Source organism: Pithys albifrons, chromosome Z (genome assembly GCF_047495875.1).
Source record: "Pithys albifrons albifrons isolate INPA30051 chromosome Z, PitAlb_v1, whole genome shotgun sequence".
NCBI lineage: Eukaryota > Metazoa > Chordata > Aves > Passeriformes > Thamnophilidae > Pithys > Pithys albifrons.
The window spans coordinates 63,930,422-63,951,959 of NC_092497.1; the positions used below are offsets into that span (position 1 = coordinate 63,930,422).

The 21,538-nt window shown below is 42.8% G+C and overlaps 1 protein-coding gene across 1 annotated transcript in view; it reads left to right on the forward strand.

Annotated features, from left to right (window-relative positions):
• Window positions 1-21,538, forward strand: part of DMRT1 (doublesex and mab-3 related transcription factor 1) — a 65,873-nt gene that overhangs the window by 27,757 nt on the left and 16,578 nt on the right. The window contains exon 5 of the mRNA XM_071580649.1: window positions 7,879-8,041. Within this exon, the coding sequence (XP_071436750.1) occupies window positions 7,879-8,041 (163 nt within the window). The remainder of the gene's footprint in view (window positions 1-7,878; window positions 8,042-21,538) is intronic.

Below are 21,538 nucleotides of genomic sequence, written 5' to 3' on the forward strand. Positions count from 1 at the left end.
TAGAAAATGTTTGATAGTAGTGGGTGCAGTGATGCTGAGGCTGTAAAGCACTGTGTGGCTCTAAAGATGGTTTGTTGTAAGGGGAAAGAGCTCTTAGCTGCTGCACGTGGTTCAACATCGATTTTGCGCATGAGGATTACCAGCAAGGGAAGATCACAGAAATTGAGAAGGATGAATAATCAATGAAATTTTCTGTCATGCACAGTAAGGATTTACAGAAGAGTTTCATTCAAAGCATGCTCCTCAAAGAAGAATGAGACCTTGTGTACACCTACAGGAGGTTTTGTTGGAAAACCTGTGCATGCTGATTCCCTCCAGAAGAAACACGTAGCTGTCACCTGCACAGGGATTTTTCCTGAACTGCCTCTACTGACTGGACTTATTTTTTATGTGCACAGACTTTCTCAACCAGTCTCAAGTAAGAGTGAATCTTTTTATCTGACTGGTATAACTGTTTTGATCGAGGTTTTTGATTTTTGTTTCTTTACCAAAAATCATAGCTGGGCAGTGCCTGCTGTAACAAAATTAGGGCAACTTGCTAAGGTATGAGCTCACAAAAGGGTTTTTCTGTTGGTAGAAGTCAGTGATGTGCTCCCTGGAAGGTATCCTGGTTTAAGCTGTGTAGACAGGATGCCTGGTTTTACCACACTCACTTGGTGGAGGGTCACTCATCCTGGAATAACTGTAACCACACAGGGAGAATTGCATACTTAAAAAAAGGTAACTTCTTGATGCAGACAAGGCCTTGAGCAGCGCAGCTGTCTGCTGTTTTAGAATTTAGGGAGCAAGGGAGAATAGCCAGGGAGGAAATGTGTGTGTGTGTGGGATGAGTTGAGGATTAATGCATCACTGAGCCTTGGCAAATAAACTGAATCACTGAATCTTTAATGTAGATTAATGTCAGATTTCATTAGTCTTTGTTCTTTGCAGAGGCTCGTATGCTTGAGTGGATTCATAGAGGTGGAAATGTTTTATATATTTCTGTGTGGGTTTTATTTGTTTATATACATGTATACCAGAAGCTGTATCCATCATGATTTGATAAGCGTAATGAAGGTGATTGGTTTGGTTGAGACCTCTTCAATCATTTATATTCTGCTGCTTTTGCCAGCTCTAAGGAAAATAATCAGGTGTGTCTGGTGTCGCACCTGAGGAAAAGACAAACTTAAGACTGGGGAGGAAATGTAGCAGATTTGATGGTTACTGTGCATCTCCTCTGACACCAGTTCTGTACGAGCATCTGGATTCTCCCTTGGAAGTCTCACAATTGTTCCTTACAACAGGAATTTGTGAGCATTCAGTCCAATTAACAGTAAAATGAGTCAGCTGGCATTACTACTGCAAGTCAGAGCATGTACTTGGAAGTTGGTGAAACCAGTTCAACTGTAACCACTTAGGGACAGCAACTGGAAAATGATGGGGTGACTGCAGACTTTTCTACCACAACAGAAGTAAAACTTGGATGGACACATCTGAATCCAATCAGATTTTGTTTTCTAAGCTGGCAGTGCAACTGCTCGTGTATGACCCACAGTGTAAGGATTATCTGGACTTGTGAGTCAGCATCACCTCCAAAAAGAGTTAAACCTTCTGCTTCTTACACCCAGGCCATTAAAAATCAGCAAGATGCAGAATGTGATCTCACACCTGGGGATCAGTGGTTACTCTGGTAACTCCAGGGATCTTGCTTCAGAAAATGGTGTATCAGTTTGACTTGGCTTTCTTGCCAAGCCCAAGCTGCCCCTCTCCTCTCTTGCTCTCTTTAAGCAAGAAAAAACCCCTGTACCATCGAAAACTTGAAAGAAGCTGAATTATATCAGAATATATATATTTTCAGATAATTTGCAATTATATATTTAATTTGTACATACAATAGGGACCTCCTGAGGGGGAAAGGGGAAAAAGGAGGGAGAAACAGGGACAAAGGAGGGACAAAAACCCCAGAACAGACAAGTACAATCAAAATCCCCAAAACTAGCACAATACAATCTCACCAACTTCCCTCAAGAGTAGGCCAGCACACTCTGATCTCCCGTGTGGCAGGTAACAGCAGTCACTGCAACAGGCCTCAGGCTCTAATAAATGAGACCAAATGCAGAGACTCACTGTTCCCAAACCTCGCTGGAAGAAGAAGAAGCAGCAGCAAAAAAACTTCTTATCTCTCTCTTATGTATACACTCTTTTGTTATGTAAAAAACCAGTGTGGAAGACCTGGGAAATAGGCATTTCCTTAGTTAAAACTGGTTACTAAGTAGGCCCTGGATCAAAACTATCACAAAAGGTTAAGGCTGGTGTGGAGGTTTTGGACAAATTTCAGAATTTCATGTAATTTCTTCCCACCCACCCACCCCTTTCCTCTTTTTTTTTAATATATTTTTAATGCAGCTTGACAAACCAATATTCTCACTTTCAAAACCTTAACCTTTTTGTGCTTTGCTTATGCTGGTTTAGAGCAAAACCCCAAAATAAATACTGGTGAGAGTCAGACTGAGAAATTTTAACTCATATTCCAATGTGGGAATTACATTTAATATTTGGAAGTTAAATACTTTCCATTGCTGAGGTAGGAAACTGTTTTGTAAGCATTTCATATAAAAACCAAACTTAAAAAACTGTCCCTTACTAAATACAGAAAAGTGTTGCCATGATAGGATAGCTAGCCGTTTGAAAAATAGCCACTTGCTAGTAAAAAATGATGGCTCTTTTCAACTCCTGCAGCCTGCATTTAGTTTCTGGCCTGGTTTTTCCTCCAAAAAGCCTGTCCCTCGTATAGAAGTGCGCAGTCTAACTCTCCAGAAGTCAGTGTAGAATGTATGCATGTGTGTGTAAATATATATACACATTGTGCAAGTCACCCAAGACAATCCAAATTTTATGTGTAAGCAGTGTATTATATACTGTATTCATAACATACCCTTCACACTACAGATTTATGCTAAAAGTATCCTAATGTTTCTGACAGCTCATGTGTGACATGAATGCAATCCGTATTTCTTGGAGAAGCTAATCTAAGCGGTTTATTTTCCGATACTGCTGATAGGGCTATATCTCTAGGTGTCACTGCAGTTGAGATTCTGATGGTAACATATTGTTTATGGGTCACTGCCTTTGTCTAAAAGAATAGGTTTGAACAGAATAGCAAAGGTTAATTAAGTTTGTCTATCAAGGAGGGACAGATATAGATGTCTCTTGTATTTTCTGTGCTAGAATCAAATAAGTCCAGGCAGGGAGTCATAGACTTTTTTTTTCCTTGTGCTGGAAAACATGCTTAGCTGGTTTTAGGAATGAAAGCAAGCCACCTTGAGCAGCATGAATGAAACAGTACTTTTGAGGGGTTAGCACATGAGCAGTAGCATTGCAAGGTGGGAGAGAAGCAGCAACCCTGGTGTACAGCTGTGGAAACTGAGGCGGAGAAGTATTAAATAACTTGCCACAGTCACACAGCCCACAGTGACAGAGTATAACTTCCTGATGTTTGGATTTCCATTCCATTGCCCAGCGGTTGCCCTCTTGCCCATGCCAAAATCTAACCTGTGAATTCTGTTGTTTGCAAGCAACAATGCATAAATGCAATTTTATGCTACCTGAAATTGGCTTTTAGATCAAGGCAGAAGAAGACTTCTAATAGACTTTCTCTGGTCTTTCCATAATTACTGGTGTTTTTTTAAGGCAGCTGTTGGTAAGTTGTGGATGAGACAGAAGGATGGAAATGGCAGTGTAAAGTGATTTGGCCCAGGATCATGTGGCACACCAGTGACACAGCTGAAGGACTGCACTTTGATCTCCTCTGCTGCTTTGAAATTTTTGCGGCCTTGTCACCCAGGAGTAGCATTAATGACCTCCTCCTGCTTGTCCTTCTTAGAGAGAAACCCCATAGTCAGGGATCAACTGCAAAAAGTGGAGATGCTGCTAAAAAAACACTGCCTTGGCTCTTGAGGAGATTGTGCCTGGCAGCTTCTGCAAATAAAAGAATTACCCAGGTGATGTTTTACCTAAATAATTTATGTGGGAAGGGCAGGTCGTTTTCCAGTCTCTCAGGTTCAGTGGAGAACTGAGTCCCCACTTGGGCCTGCTTTGACGCTTTCCTATCTCTAATCTGGCCACCTCCTCTCCTTGGCTCCTTCATGAAGAAGGTGTGTAGAGGTTATGTAGGTGCTGCCAGGACATGGAAAGAGGAGCTAGGCTTTCCATGCTCTTCCACCAGCTGTTGAAAAAGCTTTTTTGCAGGAACGATCTGACGCAAGAGCACTTTTCTTAAGTTTCCCTTATTTTGCTGTGTATTCTGTCGCTGTTGGACATAGCTGAAGGGCTGCGCTGACAATTTTGCTTGGTGGTGAACAAGTCTTGTTTCAAGTTTTTCTGTCAGCAGGCAACTTTAGCTGCCTCTCAGTTCTTCATACTGGCTTTATGAGGCACAGGGAAAGAATTCCACTGCACTGCATGGTCTTTTAATCAGGCCATATTTATTCGTTCATGAATTGTAAGCATCCCACTGTTGCTTGCAGTACATCTTTTAAAACACTACCGAGTGCGCGCTGTGTAGTACAATTTAGGGGAACCTGGAAATACTGAACAGACCAAATGTGCTACTCCAGTGATGTGTGTCTCCCACTGAAGTCAGTAAGGTACTTAGTGAATTCTGCAGCTGAGGCAGGGCGCAAGCATTATGTGGCTGAAAGAAGAGCAGCTTAGGAACTTGGTTTGCTCTGCAAAGAACCATGCACGCCCTTTTCTTCCACAATATTTGCTTACCCTAAAGTACAGCTTGCTCTTATGGCACATAGCCTATGGTGGTACAAACTACAGTGATTTGGGGGAGTGTCCCAACCCATTCCTGTCTTGGCCTTGCTGTAGGGCTGGAAGGTGCAGAGAAGGCAGGAGAGACCAGAAGGCCAGTCATTCTCCTCCTGTATCCCTGCATGACCCCAGCATTCCCCCTGCACAGGACCCAGGGCAGAATCCCAGACCTAGTACCTGACTGCAGTGTTTCTAAGACTGAACTGTCCTGGGTTGGAAATAGTCTGAATATTCCAGGGCTTCTCCAGGGCTGTTTTTATCTCCCTTTCTGGCATCCAGAAACGTGCAAGGACTCTGCAGAGCTGCAGGAGCTAATACAGAGCAAATGTCCCTTCTCATGAGGTACTGGTCTCCTAAGCCCCCTTTCTAATGCAGCACTAAGGTCAAGAATTTTTACAACTGGTTGTTTTTTTATTGTTACCGTAAAATAGGATTGCTAAGCACTATAAAAAGGAAACCTTATGGTTCAGATTTACTGAGGTGTGTATTCTAAACAGTTTAATAAAAACCAAAAGCTTCTAGATTTTCTTCAACAATTAATACACAGCATATTCCTTGCACAGCCAAGCCTCCGGCTCTCGGTCGAAGTGTGGTTCGTAGACTTGGTATAGGTAATAAGATTATAAAACATGTCTCTTGCGAGCCAGCTACCACACACTAATAATAATAGTAGTAATAATTCTTTACATCTAAAGGCTTTAGGTGAGTTGTTTCTTAAGGAAATGGAGAAAACCCCAAAAAAATGCTTTGAAAGGAAGCAGGTCACTGCATCCATTGTGCAGGAAAGGGAAACACGTACTTGATTGGTTTGGTATCAGGGAATGATCCCTCCATTTTGTTTGTTACAGCTCAAATAACGTTCTTTGCTGCAGGCAGCCTTTTCTCGGTTGTACGTGTGCACATGTGCCCGTGAACAAGGGAGAAGTGGATCCATGAGGTCTGTGGGTGCACCCTACAGCCCTACCCACCAAGGGAAGGAAGACTCTGTGTGCAACACAGCAGACAGAGAGGAGTTTGCTAACTTTTTTTCCCTGGTACTTCTAAAGCTGTTGAGCTTTGCAGATGTCAGATTCAAAATGCCCTTTGAGCTGTGCTTTTGGGAAGTTTGTGTTGGGTAATCCATAATTTCAGGGCAAAGGTAGTCTGGGTTTTGTTGAGGAGGTCTGTCTCCAAAGTGAAGAGTACCCTTTGTCAGAAAAACAGAAGGGATGTCACTGGTTCTTTTGAGTTCAGGTTTCTGTAGCATAACACATTAAATTTTTAAGTGCTATTTACTATTTGTTATGGGTACAACTTTGGTGCATGTCGAACTTTTTCTGCATGCAAGGGTAGAAAAATAAAAATTTTAAGTTTTGGTTTAAATTGTAATGCTAAAACTCATGACTTTCACAGACTAAAAGTAAGTTTTGCTGATTCATCAGTACATGTGGAAGAAAGTACGTGTGCCTGTACTGCTGTCTGAAGACAGGCAGAGGTGCACTTCGCTTCATGTGAACAGCCACCATTCTCCCTCTGTGTCTGTCTGTGTGTCTCTCTTTCTTTCTACACTTAATCTCACTGCAAACCTACCACCACATGGAAGGCTGCCTGTTGCCCTCTGCCTCAAATAGCACCAGCAGTATTTTATGGGACTTGGGCCATGTTATTTCCAGCTAAGTGTATGGAGATGAATATGGAATTACTAAGGGGATCCCTGGCAAACAATGGGTGACTGCACTGTGGTTCTGGGAGGCGCTGGTGACTTCTACTGCCAGGACCAGACCCTGGAGGTCTGCTGGTGAGGGCGGCCATCTGGGACAGCAGATTCACCCCCTGCCTCTGCTGTGCTCTGGTGTGAGCTTTGCAGCCTGGGAAGGACTGAGGAGCAGGGCTTTAGGTGCAGCTGGCTTTGTCCTGAGGGAGCCACAGTGGGCAGGTAGAGCTTCTCTAACTGATATGAGATGTGGCTGAAAAGGCTTGACAAGCATGTCTGCTTGCAAAGACATTGTATAATGGCATAGCTCTCTGTGTATTACTGTTGGCACTGCTACCATTGTACCTAGTACAAAACTGTGATATTTCATCTCTGCCAAAAACTTTCCATGTTACAATTATTCACTGCCCAGCATACTTAGGGAGACCAACTACTTACTTTTCCTATTGAAAATGTTAAGCTTGTGAAGTGTTTTGCCATGTTTTTTGGAATCTTGAGGCCACGTTGCATTGTAGGGCTTTGCAACAAATAATACTAGTTCTTTCATAAACCACAAATTTAAAAAAGCATTACCGTTTCTCTGAGGAGATTAATTTGGATGATTTAAGGGCATCAGAGTAGGATAAACTTTGATTTCGGAGTGATGCCAATTTGCTGCTGTCTGTGGGAGGGAGAAGGGGTGTTCTGGTTGACACCGTGCTGACATGGCAGACCTGCTGACTGGTGCCCAGCTGTGTTTCCACTTTCAGCTTCCCATATAGTCTATCCACAACTTGCTTTCTCTGGGTAGCTCAGGAAAGTATTTTTCCCTTCTCCCAGTGTTGTGACAAAAACTGTCTGTTTGTGTACCTGTGTTGCTGCTCTGATGCCATCTTCTGCATGAGACAGTCAATAGGACAGGACAGTCACTCCTCTCTAGCCACCCAGTAGGTCTCTGGCAGAATAGTTACCACTGGCCTTGAGATGGGTTAGTCTCTGGGGAGGTGTAGGAGCTGGGTGGGCACTTCACATCTGACCCTGCCCAGGTGCATACAATTAAAGGAGCCTGGAAGTCTGTGCTGTAAACAGATCTTACAGGATGCTGCTTGTGATGAAGGGTACCGTGTTTGTGTGCCAGGTGCAGCTTCATCTGTGGTAAGATGAAACAGCCATAGGTATGCTTCTCCTGCTGCTAGGTCACATCCTATACCATACCAGCTCACTTGTAGCTGATTGGTGTGGGCCCACTGTGAACCTGCCAAAGCAAAAACACAAGGCTAGCATGTCAGGATTTTACTTACCATTTACCCACATGACCTCCTTCAAAGGGGCGGGGGGGCGGGCAGGCAGTGAGGTGCCCCTGGGGCTTGGCTTTCACAGGTTGCTGTTGCGTTTCTGTCTCCCAACAGATGAAAGGCATAGAGAGACCCCATGCTGTCAGCTCCCAGTACCGCATGTGTTCCTACTACCCACCTGCTTCCTACCTGGGGCAGGGGGTTGGCGCTTCCGTGTGCCTCCCCCAGCTCGTGACCTCTGAGGACATCTCGTCCTCCTTGGAGTCTAAAGCAAGAGGTAAGTGAACCGACTGGGGTGCTTGTAAGACCCCAGGTTCAAGCTACAAGCTCATCAAAGGGGTTTTGCTTTAAAAATATACAAAGCTCCAAAAGTCCATTTGCCAGATCTATTAAAAGAGCCTTCAGTTCTTTTAAAACCTTGAGAGAGCGCATGGGAGAAGATGCTGCACATTTCTCAGCAGATCAAATAACACACTTTTACTGGCAAACTTGAGGAAGTAAGGAACTTGGCAAAACTTAAAGGGCAACATTCAACCAAAATAAAGCATTCAACAAAGCATTGATCTGCTAACCCATTTCACTTGGCAAAATGCAATCCGTCCAGCTTGTAAGTTATACCTAAATATCAATAAAGGAGATTAAGAGAAGAGGAAGAAGTAAAGAGTGAAAAAAGAATTATAGCTACCATCCTAGATCTAGTGTATATCAAGTTACCTGGAGCCGAGGAGTTGACAGGGCCATGGCCGTGGATGACCACATGGTGCTGGTTTTATCTGCTGTGGCCCCCCCTGCCCAGGCAGGACATCCAGTGTACCAGCCAGTCTGGGGCTGGGCTCCGGGCTCTGGGGGCTGGTGTGGAGTAATGATACCTGCTTTGAGGCCATCCAAGGAGGTTCCAAGGGACTGGGGTGTGGAACAGGATACTCCTTTAGCTTGGTGAAATTCAGCTTGTCACTACACACAGACACACACCCACACACACACTTGAGTTGGTCTGAGCCAGTAATCCAGTGTCATACTGCCTGGGATCACCTTGCCTTGGGCAGGCACAGAGGAAGTGTAGGTTGCTGCTAGGAAGGAAGCTAAGCATCAGAAAGCAGGCATTTAAAAGGTAGTGGCTCTTTTCTAGAAGGTATGTGGTGTGGTTACCAAGCAAGGCTGATACTGTCAGTAGTGCATGCTTGTACTACGGAGGTCTCACGGTTCAACAGACCAGTTAGTTGTACATCTGCACCTGTGTGTGTCTCTTGAGTTGTACGTGGGGTCAGTTGAGGTGCTGTCTTCTGTGCTTATTACCTAGCTTTCTGGCAGAAGCAAATAATTATCTTCACCCCAATGACAGAATTACCTTTTCTCTCTTGTCAGGAATGCTGTCTGTGATTTTTTCCACAGACCTTTCACTGAGCCTTTGCTGTCCATTTCTTTCTGAACCACATGTGAGAACTATTCGTGCATCCCAACCAGATAATGAAGCCCTTTGTGGACTTGCTTCCATTTTTTCTTTCAAACTCAATCACACTGCGTTAGTTAATTTAAAACTACTGCAGATGAATCTTGCTTTCCATATAGATTCTGCTCCTTCATATTTTGTTGGCATTGAGCTACATTTTGTGCCAGTGTCAGTAAGAGCCTTTTGTGGGTCTGATGTGCCAGGCCATTGGCTCCAAACAGTCCTGCAACAGATCTGACTGTCCCTTTCCTCCATGTGGTTGGGGGCAGGGCCTCTCTAGTTCTGGTGATAGTACTCATTGCTCACTTCTTGTAAGTGTGAACTGGAGGCTCCTTCAAAAGATCAGAATTAACAATCATCAGTTCCATTCTGTCTGAGGACTTGCCCACTGGAAACTGGAGCAGCTTATATCCTTGAAGAATTTCCTGCGATGACTATTCTTCCTCTCACTCATGTACGTGTTCTGCTAGGATAGAGGTGGGTTTTCCATCCTACTTTGTGTCCTGTCCTTGGTCGTGTAGGTAAAACCACAGATGACCTCATGGTGTGTACCCTCTCTCTCTAGGAGGGGGTGCTTGCTCCCACTAACAGACTCTGGTCCATACTGGTGTGGCATGAGACTTTCCTCTCTGTTTTGCTCGAGTCTTTCAAATCTGTCCACAGTCTTGGACAGTCTTTCCACGCTGAGGTGCAGGTTGGAAGGAGGATAAAAGATCTCCATATTGCCAGAGCCAGGGAACAGTTCTCCTTTGATTGATGTTGTTGCTGTAAAAGTCTGTAAAAAAAGACTCTGAGCTAAGTTTTGTAGGAGATAAGATAATGGGCAGGCACTTTAATGAGCAATCCCACTCATCCAGGAATACATAGACGCGCGCGTGAGCAAGCTTTTATAATACAATCAATCACTACTGTCCACATGTCTAGTTCCACCTCCCGTCTCTTCCTAGTTCTCACTCCTGTTGAATTGGGGCTGGGGTCGTTGGGACCCTCTGTCTTCATCCACCTCTTCTTCAGCACACAAAGGTTCTTTGGACGCTCTCCAGGGCTTTGGGTCACACTGCTCCATGTTTATGTTCTCTCTGATATTCTTTAATCTGGTACCTTGAGAAAGAGACTAAATAGCTGGCAGATCTTAGCTGCCTATTCTGGAGCAGGGGTAGAGATAGAAGGACTTCATACTATAAGCTGCTAAATATTAATTCACTAAAATCTACAGCATTACATTTACTGTGTTCCTAAAATCTACAAAATATGAAAATTAAAAAATCAAAAAACCCCTTCAGCATCAATGTCACTGCCAGTGATGTCAGTGAGTTGGCCTACAGTGGTAGTGTGCTCTGTACAAACTTCTACCACATGGATTGTGTACCTGGACCTCATCTGGATTTAGAGGGGACACCATGTTACTTGAATCCCTATAGATTATCTCCAGCACAGCTGATTGTCTCACATACTGAATACCTTTCTCCATGGTGTCCACCTGCATAGGTGCACTATTCAGTCAAGCTTGAGAGAATACCTTTCCCTCACACTTGACAGGAGTCGCCTCCAGAGGCTGAAAGCTTCTGCTCTCTTCCCAGTCCCCTTGTCAATGCCCACATCCCAGGACAGGGAACCCAGTTGCTTGGCTTCACTACCATCTAGTGTCGTATTGTGGGCCATGGTATCTCACCGTTGGAGCAGCGGGGTCACCAGGGCCTCACCCAGCTGGTGACTGAAATCTCTTTGTATATCTTGCAACTCACCCAGGGACAGGGATTAGCTCTGGTTCTGCCCCTTCCTTCTGTTCTGATGGCTCTGTCTCTTCTTCATCCCTCACTATGTGAACTGATTTTGTCCTGGACTACTACTTCTGTAAAGGGATGACTAGTACCAGCATGGGTTGTTCCTCTGGCTCAGCTGCAGTTTGAGTGACCACAGTGCCTGTTGGTCTACTTTTGTCCTCTCCCTGAGGGTGCTGTCTAGTGGCCACAAATAGTAGTCAGGCCCAGCACACTGCAATAAGTTACTCTTCTCTGGAAATACTCTGTCATTTTAACAGGGTCCTGTTAGTTGTTTAGGGGTGGACTTCAAAACCATTGGAGAAGGGAATTTCCCCCCACATTGGCCCATTTTCTGCCGCATTCCATGCCACTCATGGCTCATTGACTCTTGGGGCAGATCTCTGAATGACCTTCCTAGAAATCTCTTTCTTGACTCTAAACATGGTGTGGAGTGCACTGAGGATACCTGACAGACTTACCAACAAAACCATGCTTTCCTCAACATCCTAAAGGAATTCAAAATTCTCTAAAGCTCTTGTAAGCCTGAAAGAAGAAAAGGGACCAGCTGGGAAAAATCATCCTCCCTTTTTCCCCCCACTGGCTGAATTGTTAATGAATTCCCACAGGTAGCACCCAAGGCCAGGGCAGGAGAGCAGCAGTGAATACACATCCCAAATAACCTTCACTGCGCTTGATGTTACCGTGCCAGAAACTGCTACTGCAGTGCAGCAACAGAGCAATCCTGGTCCTTTCCCTGCTCTGAACCACACCCACGTGAGCAGACCAAGCAGCATGGTGACCAGTGGCTCTGTACCTAATGCACACATGCCTAGATCAAGTTTGTTTCCATCCTGCTTTGGACAGATCTGTTGTGATCTCAACTTCTAGTGTCCCACGCTGTGTGACAATTAAGGCTGTCTCTGTATTCTCCAATTTAGTACTCCTGCAAAAACTAGCTGCTGCTTCCCCTGTCCCACCGCTCCCATCTGAGGCACAAAAGACAAAGATCACAGGTTGAGGTAAGAACAATTTACCGGAAACAGCAATGAGATAAGAAAATGAATAGTAACAGTGACAATACTAGTAACAAAGTGCTCAGAAAGAAGGTAATTTACCTGCAAAATTCTCACCAGGCCTGGGACAATGAAAAATAATGGCAGAGAGACCCTCTGCCACCTTGCCTGGCCCCTGGCAATGGCATGAGGGTACTGAATGGCATTAGAGTCTTGGCCATACCCACCCTGCCTTACCTGGGTCGGAACCAGGATAGTAAGCTTTTCACACTTTGTTTCTCTGTAGCAATTAGTGAATTTGGTGGTTCAATTTTGTATGGTCTGCAGGAAGTATATTCATTTACTTAACACCTGCCATGTTTTTGTGGGTTACTTCGGGTTTTTTCACAGTCATGCTCTTGGCAACATCAACCACCTTACTTTGCTTCACTGATGCTCCTCTACACTTAAACAAGTCTTCTCCTCTTTATAGTTGATAGAAGGATGTATGTAGTGTAGGTTCCATAATTGTTTTCAGTTGTGGTCTTTCTAGGGCTAAAGTCCTGGTGTCTGTTTTGTTTGTATTGTGAAAAATACGGGGGTTGTGTCGTGACAGAACCTTAGAATTCAAAAGAAGTTTTGGAAGGTGAAACGTGTATAAAGTCATACCTGTGGCTTATGTAAGTCAGCACTGAGCCCTTACCTTCAGTCGCTCCAGAAATATTTATGTTATGGAGGGGACTGTTCTTTTTGTAGTGGCTGTTTTCTGAAAGTTCTCCAGCTAACTGTGACATGTCAGATAGATGAAGAAACAACACATGGTGTGATGAAACCTTATACTTTTTCCCCTTCTCCAGTAGTTTTAAATGGCTTAGAGAAATCAGTGATCCTTGGTTCATTTTCCTTCTCTTTTCTTCAACTTTATTTTATTCCCTCTTCTCTAACCACCATTGAACAGTGACGCCTTCCTTTCTGCCCATTGGTCGGAGAAGCAGTTGGTTTTATGCTTAACTGCAGTTGACACTTCTTCTCGCATCCATCACTACTAACTCACTAAGAAGTCTTAGCAGTTGAGTATTCTTACAAATAGACAAAAGACCTTATACCCTCTGTTCCCAAATGCACTTTAGTAATTTTTCATCACTCTAGAAAAAGGTTGTATGCAATGTGCCACTGATTTTTAAACTGCATAAATACTGTATTTTCAATAATCCCTGACTGCTTCTCCAGACGCTATTCCACACACAGATATTGTTCTCTAAGTTACACCATCAATCAGAAACCGACAAGCAGTGAGATGTAATTTACTGAGATCAAACAGCATTTTCCAGACTCTGAAGAAGTGTTTTTCCATAGCAGGGAGCTAGTGGATGAAAAAGGCACCAATGTTTTTGGAAGAAACTTGAACCTCTGAGCAGGATCGTAGCCATTTAACAAGCTTCTTAGAAGTATCTTCTTTTTCCTTCATGGAGGATGTGGCTTTTTTTATTTTTTCCGTCTATAGACTAAATAATATGCTTAGGCTGTTAGTCTCTGATTTACATTCCCATGACATTTTTCTTCTGATACTTTTCACAGTCCTCAGAGGGTTTGAGGTTTTTGCCTCTTTATTAATAGTTATCTATGTGAGTGCTGATTCAGCCATTAGAGTGTGTGAGCAGTGGATCATGTGTATTACAGAGGGTGGGCTGTTCTCCTGAAGTACTGACTGCCTTTGCTACAAGTGCTGTCTCATACAAAAGACACATTAAGTTTCTCCACTGATTGTTGGGCTGAGCTTTCTGTCCAGTGCCTGATTCTTTTGTTACGAAGCCTGGTAACATGTTTCTGTGGGATTAGAGGAAAACTCTAGTGCATGTTTTAAATAAATAAATTATATCTTACCTGTTAATTTTATTTTACTTCCTTTTCTTCTAAAAATACATGTTGATGGCTTTTAGATCCAGAAGGGAACATTTTAGCATCATCTCATCTAATTTGCTATATAATGTAAACTGCAAAGCTTCACCTAAGCTCCTGCAGCAGGCTTATAACTACTTTTTTTAAGATCTCCATGAAGACTGAGATATTGTTAACACAGAAATCTTGCCAGAGGTAACAGTGCGCATAGAGGAGCTGTAGGTCAAAATAAATAACTGATTTTGCAGTTACATTTTCTAAACATCAGAAATGAGTATCTGTAACAAAAATGGTGGTTAAATTCCCAGGCAGAAATCTGCAATGGTTTTACAACACATACAGTCTCTGACCCACACTTCAGTTGCAACTGAAATGCAACAAAGCAAACTGGCTTTGCCAGTTCATACCTTAATATTTCAGTCAGACCATTTCTTTAATTTTGTTCTGCTAAGTTAACTGCCTGCTTAGACCACTTATAATGAAAAGGAGATGAACTGTCAGACCTCTGATTTACACTGTCTTTGTTTTTATTAATGATTCAAAGATCTCAGAAGGCTTCTGACTCTTGTACCAGATGTCATAGCATGTTGCAGTATCTTGCATATAGTAATGGCTTGACATTTTCTGAATGGCAAAGCACCATCAGTCAGCCTCCTTGCAGTTTGAGTTGTTTCTAATGGTTTTGCTTCCAGCTAAGCACAGCTGCTGCCCTTTCAGCAGAAATTGGAAAAAATGAGGAGAAAAAGTTGATAAATTAGTGACAAACGGGAAAAGGATGTTTTCAGAGACCTTTCTTAGATCACCAAGTTGTAAGTTTTAGATTGTAGTTTCTAGATTGGAGGGAAGATTCTGTACTCAGTACTGCAAAATATTTCCTTCTCCTTTTTTCTGCAAGAGTGATGGGAGGAATATGCCTGTGAAAAGTTCTTGTCAAATCTTGTGCTTGCAAAGCATACTATAAAACATGTATTTCTTTTGGAGGACAGCTTGAGAAGTGGGGAAATTAAAAGTGGGTCAAAACAGGGTATTTCGTCGCCAAAGGCTAAGTACCTTATTCCCATTGATTTCTGTGGGACAGTTGCATGCATTTTCTCTTTTTTTCTTTTTTTTTGGAGTTTTTTAGGTTTGGCTCACTCCCCAGAACTGGATAGCACCTTTCACTGATTTTCAGTCAGCCTCTCCAGAGCACTTGTATATGTGAAATAACCTGCACAAGACCTTGGTTTAAGTGAGCCAGAATGCACATGCTCACATTAGGAGTGGGTGCCTCACTATGGGTCCTGTTCCCCCTGTGTGAAAGTTCAGCATTTGCTTATCTATATGACGCAGTTTTCCAGGTTGGGAGTGGCAGACAAATTTAACGTACTAGAGGATGCAAAAGATAAACACCACTGTGTCTACGTACACTTAAGATTTTAGAGTAACGTTTTCCTAGAGATGGCACAAAATAAAACCTGCTCTATGTCATCATTATATGAAATGTTGAGATAATTACCCTGCCTGTCCATGGCCATGGTGAAGGAGATGTCTTGCCTTTAAAATTTTGCTCTAAGTGCTAGATGGATTTGAATTTTTGTTTCCCTGTTTAAGTTTCTCAATAGTTGGAAACACAAGTAATAAAGTGCTGGAGCAGTGCTGTGTTTGCAACTTGAACATTAAGAAGGACTCTGAAACTCCTCCCAAGAAAAAGTAAAAAACCCTGGTATTTGGTGTAAATCTGCAAACACCATTTTATGAAGAGCATTTCTGATAATGGGTTTTTTTGGTCAGCATTACAGCTTCCAACACTAAAGCAATTTTTCACAGTACTTTCTAGAATTCAAATAACAGGTATCCCCAGTTTCACAGTTGTGGAAATGAAAGTGGCACAAACTTTCTGGATCTGCATTTAAAGACTCACCCTTGCATCTCTGCTTGCTCGCTGTATGGGCAACAGTACTGAGCCATTGGAGAAGCCTGGCCAAACTGGAGCAGCTCTGTAAAGAGCCTCTTCCAGTGGTTTCACAAGAAAGGGCATGTTGGAAACAGTCTCCCTGCATTAAGACCAAAAGTTTCACTTTGACAAAAGCATTGCTGGAATGCAAAGAATGCCCTGTGGCCTGGAAACATGCACAAGAGATTGGATATTTTTTTTCTACCTGGGTTTCTGTGGACCAAAGTTACGTCCCTTTTTTGAGGTTTCCTACATAGAGTATTTTTGCCTGAATATTTGCCTTGAAATGCCATACCAGACAAGAACAATACTTCAGAGCCACAGTTGGCACCTGGCTGTAGGATCAGAGAGGTCAAGTAGCATGGGTCTCTGAGGCTCTGTCCTTGAATCTGAACTGCCTTCTTTAAGCATTCAGATGGCACTGCAACAGAGTGGGCTGGTTTAATATGGCTAAGAAATTACTCCCAAGAACAGTGAAAAGCCTTGCCTCTGTCTGATCTTCATTTGCAGGCATCTGGGAAGATGCACTAACAGAGATATAATAATAAAGCCCTTCAGAAGTGGAGAACAAATGCAGAAAGTAGCCTGAATTCTCCTTGCTCAGAAGACTAGCCACAATCTCTGTAAGCTTAAGAGTAGCTGTTTCAGTCCAGGAAGTCTGGGTGTTACCAAATATGAGAGATAACACTTCTTTTCTATGCACCTCTTTGTAGAGCACAATTATAAATATAACTTGAATTTGGAGGAGTTTCAGCAGCAGTGTGTGTGTGTGTAGGATAAAATTTTGCACCAAGAAGTTCAGCAGTATTTAGGTTGTGTGTTCTCTACATGTATCTATCTGTGCATCTTTTGCTTAAAAAGTGATCTCTGTTTACAAATATGCTGTCCTTAATGATAAAAGAGGAAGCAGTATTTGCTAAAAACTCAAGACTTTGTCTTCCACTATAGTTTTGCATCAAACTTTAAGAAATAAGTATTGAAATAGGATAAAGAAGAAAGAAAGGGACAATCATCTGTATCTGCAGATTTTGAACAGTTAAAGGGAGTATCTTGGGTTGAGCTGGCAAACTGCCAATTGCCCAACACAGCGGGTTAGAGCCTCCCTCCCCCACCATTGACAAAAGGGAGAAAGGAAAAAAACTCTGGAAACTCAAACTAGGTTTATGCTTAAACTAACTGTATATATTTATACAGAAAAGAGAAAACTACAGTATAACACACACTTACACAAGTTAGATATAACACCAATTTTCTACCTCCCACCAAAACCAGATTTCATTACTCTAGATTGACAAAATACTCCGGAAGACACCCAGCAAGGCAAAAGAGACCCAGCAAGGCAAAAGAGAGAGCATAACAATAAAATGTTTCTACTTCCCTGAAACTAAAACAAAATACCATATAGCGGTGGCAGGAGCAAGGCCCAGCACAGCAGGGCAGCAGCAGGTTCTGCCTCCACTGCAGACATGATGGCAACTGAGAGAACACCTCCTACTCCTGTATTCTTATCTCAGGTTTGCGTGGTCTAGTATGAAATATTTCTTTGGTTGCTTAAGTCAGGTGATATCTGTCTCTCCTAATCTACGTAGATTCTCTGAGCCTGCTAATTTGAGGGCTAGCTAAAACTAAAGCCAAAACTACCACAGAGGGTCATTTGATATTTGTGCACCTGTTTATCTTTTTTCTGCATTCTCATCACTGCTGTTTAAAGTCCCCGATGGCTGTGCTGCATGCCGTTTCCCTTTGACTTTCATTACAGGAAGGGTGAGCAGATTTCATACTGCACTTCTGCAAGCCTCTTTTTTTTTGTTACAGGTTGTGCATGTGCCTTGCAACTTTTTATAGATCTTTTCAGGCAAATTACTTTTTAACATGCCATTTTTTATAAAAAATTGAACTTTGGGCTTAGCTGGACAGACAGTTAATTGGGTGTAGATATCTTTTTATCTTCCAAACTGAGCTAGTTGCTAACCATGAATCATGAGAGTATTAATCATACTTGATAATTTCATTAGCTGTAACAGCAACTGTCAAAATACATTTGAGAATGTGAGGTGTATTCAGTATAAGCTCTGGTAGCTAATTTTTCTGTGTATTGAAGCCTTTTTGTAAATTACTGATCTGTGTTCTAAATGAGGATAAATTAGGGAAGAATTGAGCAATACTACAATAAGTTCTGAAGGGAATTCCTGGAAATAAATTAATATAAGCATTTGTTTACATGCTGATTTAGCTCTTTCCTAATTAAAAGGCTCATTTTAGTGGTTTCTTTTTCTACATGCAATCTTTATGTTGCACTCAAAAGCACACAGAGCACTTTGCATTGGATGACTGCAGCATTACAGGTTTGTTTTTTGAGTTTTTCCAGTTCTCAGGTTCTGCTAATGCATGCCAGAACGGCTGATAAGCCCTTGCCATTTGATCTGGGGGACAATGCTAGTCCTGCGGCAGGAGCAGGAGAACAAACTGTATGTTTGATGGCTTTCCACTTTTTTTTGTAGAAATGCAGATATTTCTGGACTGAGGCCGTAGCATCCTCTAGGAGGAATTCTAAGCCCACTTGGAAACTATGTGTGACTGCTTTCATTTGTTAGCATGCTAGCAAGAGAGAGTGGGACAGCCTGAACCCTCAGGAGATGCCAGCGGCACCCATCCATCCCCACCAGCAAAGCACATCCACTCAGAAGTGAGTCAGACAAGACTGTGGCTAAGCAGCCAGAACGAAAGAGATTTTTTTCATGGGATGTATTTATTCAAAGGATGCAGTTTTTAAAATTCAAGCCTGCATTTTGTTAACGAGTTTCAGGGTTCAAGTTGGTAAAATAAGGGTTTAAGGAAAGTCGTTCTGTTCTGAGGAAACTTTAAGTGGGTATGGTTGGCCAGGGCAGGTGGCCTACTGCCTAAATCTTCACTTTCTTGAATTTCCTTCTATGAAAAGATGTTTGTGATGTCCCATCAATCGCAGTCGGAAAGCGACCAGTTTTGAGGCGTGCCCTTTGCCCCTGCTGGCCCTCACTGAGCATGCAGCAGTGAGCAGGCACTGGGAGCGTTGGTGCTTGATAGCACATGTCGCAGCATTCGTGTCAGGGCTGGGTCCCACACTGTGGGCATGAGTGTCTCTGCAAGCACCTGCTAGGGTGTCATCCTGGAATACATAATGGCTGGGTTAGCTTTCCCTGGACACCTTCCCTCTTTTGCTTTACATTTTCTGACAAGGGGAGGATTCTCCTCCGTCCCTCTGGCAGTTAGAAGCCTTTTAGAGCCACATATGAGAGACCATTGGTTTATATGGACTGCCACCCCTGGACTTCCTGCATGGTTGAGCTGCTTGTTTTTGAGGATGGTGGATGTTTCTCTATCTGATGAGGCTGTGTGGGATTTGTCCTCACACTTTAAAGGATTCTGGGTACTTGACTGTCAGTTGAGCTGATTTCATTTTACACGTGATGTGGCTTTGTCAGTCTAATTTTATTAATTCTGGATACAGATTTTTTCCCACTGCAAGTAGAAAGTGATGGAAATAATTTATCAGACTTTATCATAAAGCGATAAAACAAATGAAGACGTCAGGATGGTGGTGATAACTGTGCTTACTGAGGCAAGATTTGTAATTGTAACAAACAGTGATATGGCTCACCTCTTTGCTTTAATGTGCAGTTGTATGTTCATAACTTGGGTGGTTAAAAAACGAGAATACTTGCTTCATTCTCAGCTGTAATCTTTTCAGTGTGTGAGAGCCTGTGTAGAGCACCTTGCTAGCTTTGCAGCTCAGGTGAGTCTTCAGCTCCAGTTCTCCTGCAGCTTCTTCTGCTTGTAACGTAACCTGCAGATTGTGAGAAACTCTAGCGTAAGAAGCATTTGCTTCTAATCTCTAAAGAAAATGGAAAAGTCACAATTACTAGGACTCTGTAGTCTAGCAGGGAGGTGAGGAGCCAACTGGTGACTCTTGGCAAGAGGTTGTTGGAGTCCATGGTGCTGCTCCCACACCAGAATGATCTCAGGGAAAACAAAGAAGGTTACATATCTTCCCACTAGCATGCTTGCATGCCATGAGTAATTTCCTTTCTTTTCCTTTCCTTTCCCCTGTCACAAGAGGAAACTTCTGACAGAAGAGGACAGAAGTCTTCCTACAAGCAGTGGGCAGAGTTGCTGAGGGATGTTGGAGCACTGTAACTACACAGGAAACAGGGAATCTTCATGTGGGAGCAGACAGCCCATCATTCATTCTGCCTGTTTTATAAATATACATATTTATATTGCATGTGTAAATAATACCAGGGTACATTGCCTCCACATGATATATGTAACCCTGTGGGGCAGGATGGGGACAGGTACCAATGCTACTTAATGGGCTTTCTTAATTTAGCAACCATTAGTGTGCCTGCCTGTAAAATGTTTTTGATTCTATGCTTCAGTGTAACCGATGAGTTTATTTCCAGTGCTCCTTGCAGGCATAGCTTAGGCCAAGTACAAGTTGAATAACCTTCAGGAAGGCTGTGCTGTCCTTCTGTCGGCCGCTGTCTTTGAAAATTGCCTGCAGAGTTAGTGAACAGGAACAGTTAAGATTTACAAACAATGATGAAGCTTGTCATGCATCTTTCACCATTCATCATCTGGGTGCCGTGGCTGGGCGGTGAAGTGTTCTTCATAAAAACCAGCTCAGTGTGAAATACACCTCGCAGCAATGTTTACTGCTCTGAAACTCGTCAGCAGCCCTTTATAGTAAATCCAGATTGCGATGTGACATTACAGTATATCATTGCAGAGCGCGCTGGGGTTTACACTAGGAATGAGTGCAGTTCACACCAGATGAGATGTCGAAATTGAGTTATGTAGGAATTTGGCTGTTATATGGGGATAGCTTTTGTTTTCTGAGGACTGAAAGTTAGCTTTATATATATAATATATATAATCTACACATACCTGTACTTATGTGTGGGTGCCTGTATTGATGTACGTGGCTATATAGATACACATATGCTATTCGGACACTGTGTATACAAAGACTGCATACATTCAAATACACATTTCTCTGGCTGGACCCTGTCTAATTTTTATGTTGTTTCTTAATAAGTATTTCAGAATTTTGCTGAAATGCTCCATTTTATCCTTATCTCTTCAGCAAAGTAGCCTTTCATTTTCAAAATATTCTGTTGAAAATACAGTTCTTTGAATATCATAGTTTCTGGCTGGAAATACAGAGTGGGAATATTCCTAAGGGATTTTGCTTTAGGTTGGTTTTTTTTTTCGTAGGGGTGCTGTAGCAGAGACTGACAATAAATTTCCAAGTAGCAAAACCTCATGACTTGTGAGATATTACATACAGTTGGTGTCCTGCCTTTGGGAGAATAGGGGTGTGTGCAGGTGCACCCCACAGTCAGTCAACTCCGGCAGGGCAAAGCACTTCAGGAATACATCAGGTGGAGGAGGTTGCTGCTGAGATTAGAGCTTATGCAGCTGTCTGGTAACCACTGAAACAGAGCTAAAAGCCATTGCTGAGGATTGGTTTGGGTGGGGGTTTTTTTTGTGTGAGTGTCTTCTAAAGTTTGGGAGATGGAGCTTTGAGCAGATGACTGGGGGAAGACTTAGGCAGAAACCTTAAAATACAGAAACTGCAAAAGCTACTGTACATCTGGCTGTGTTCTGGGATGTTCTCCCTGCTTATATTAGTCCTTTCAACTGCAGTATGGACACAAGGTCATTGAGAGTAATATATAGTAGTGGGAGCCTTTGTCCA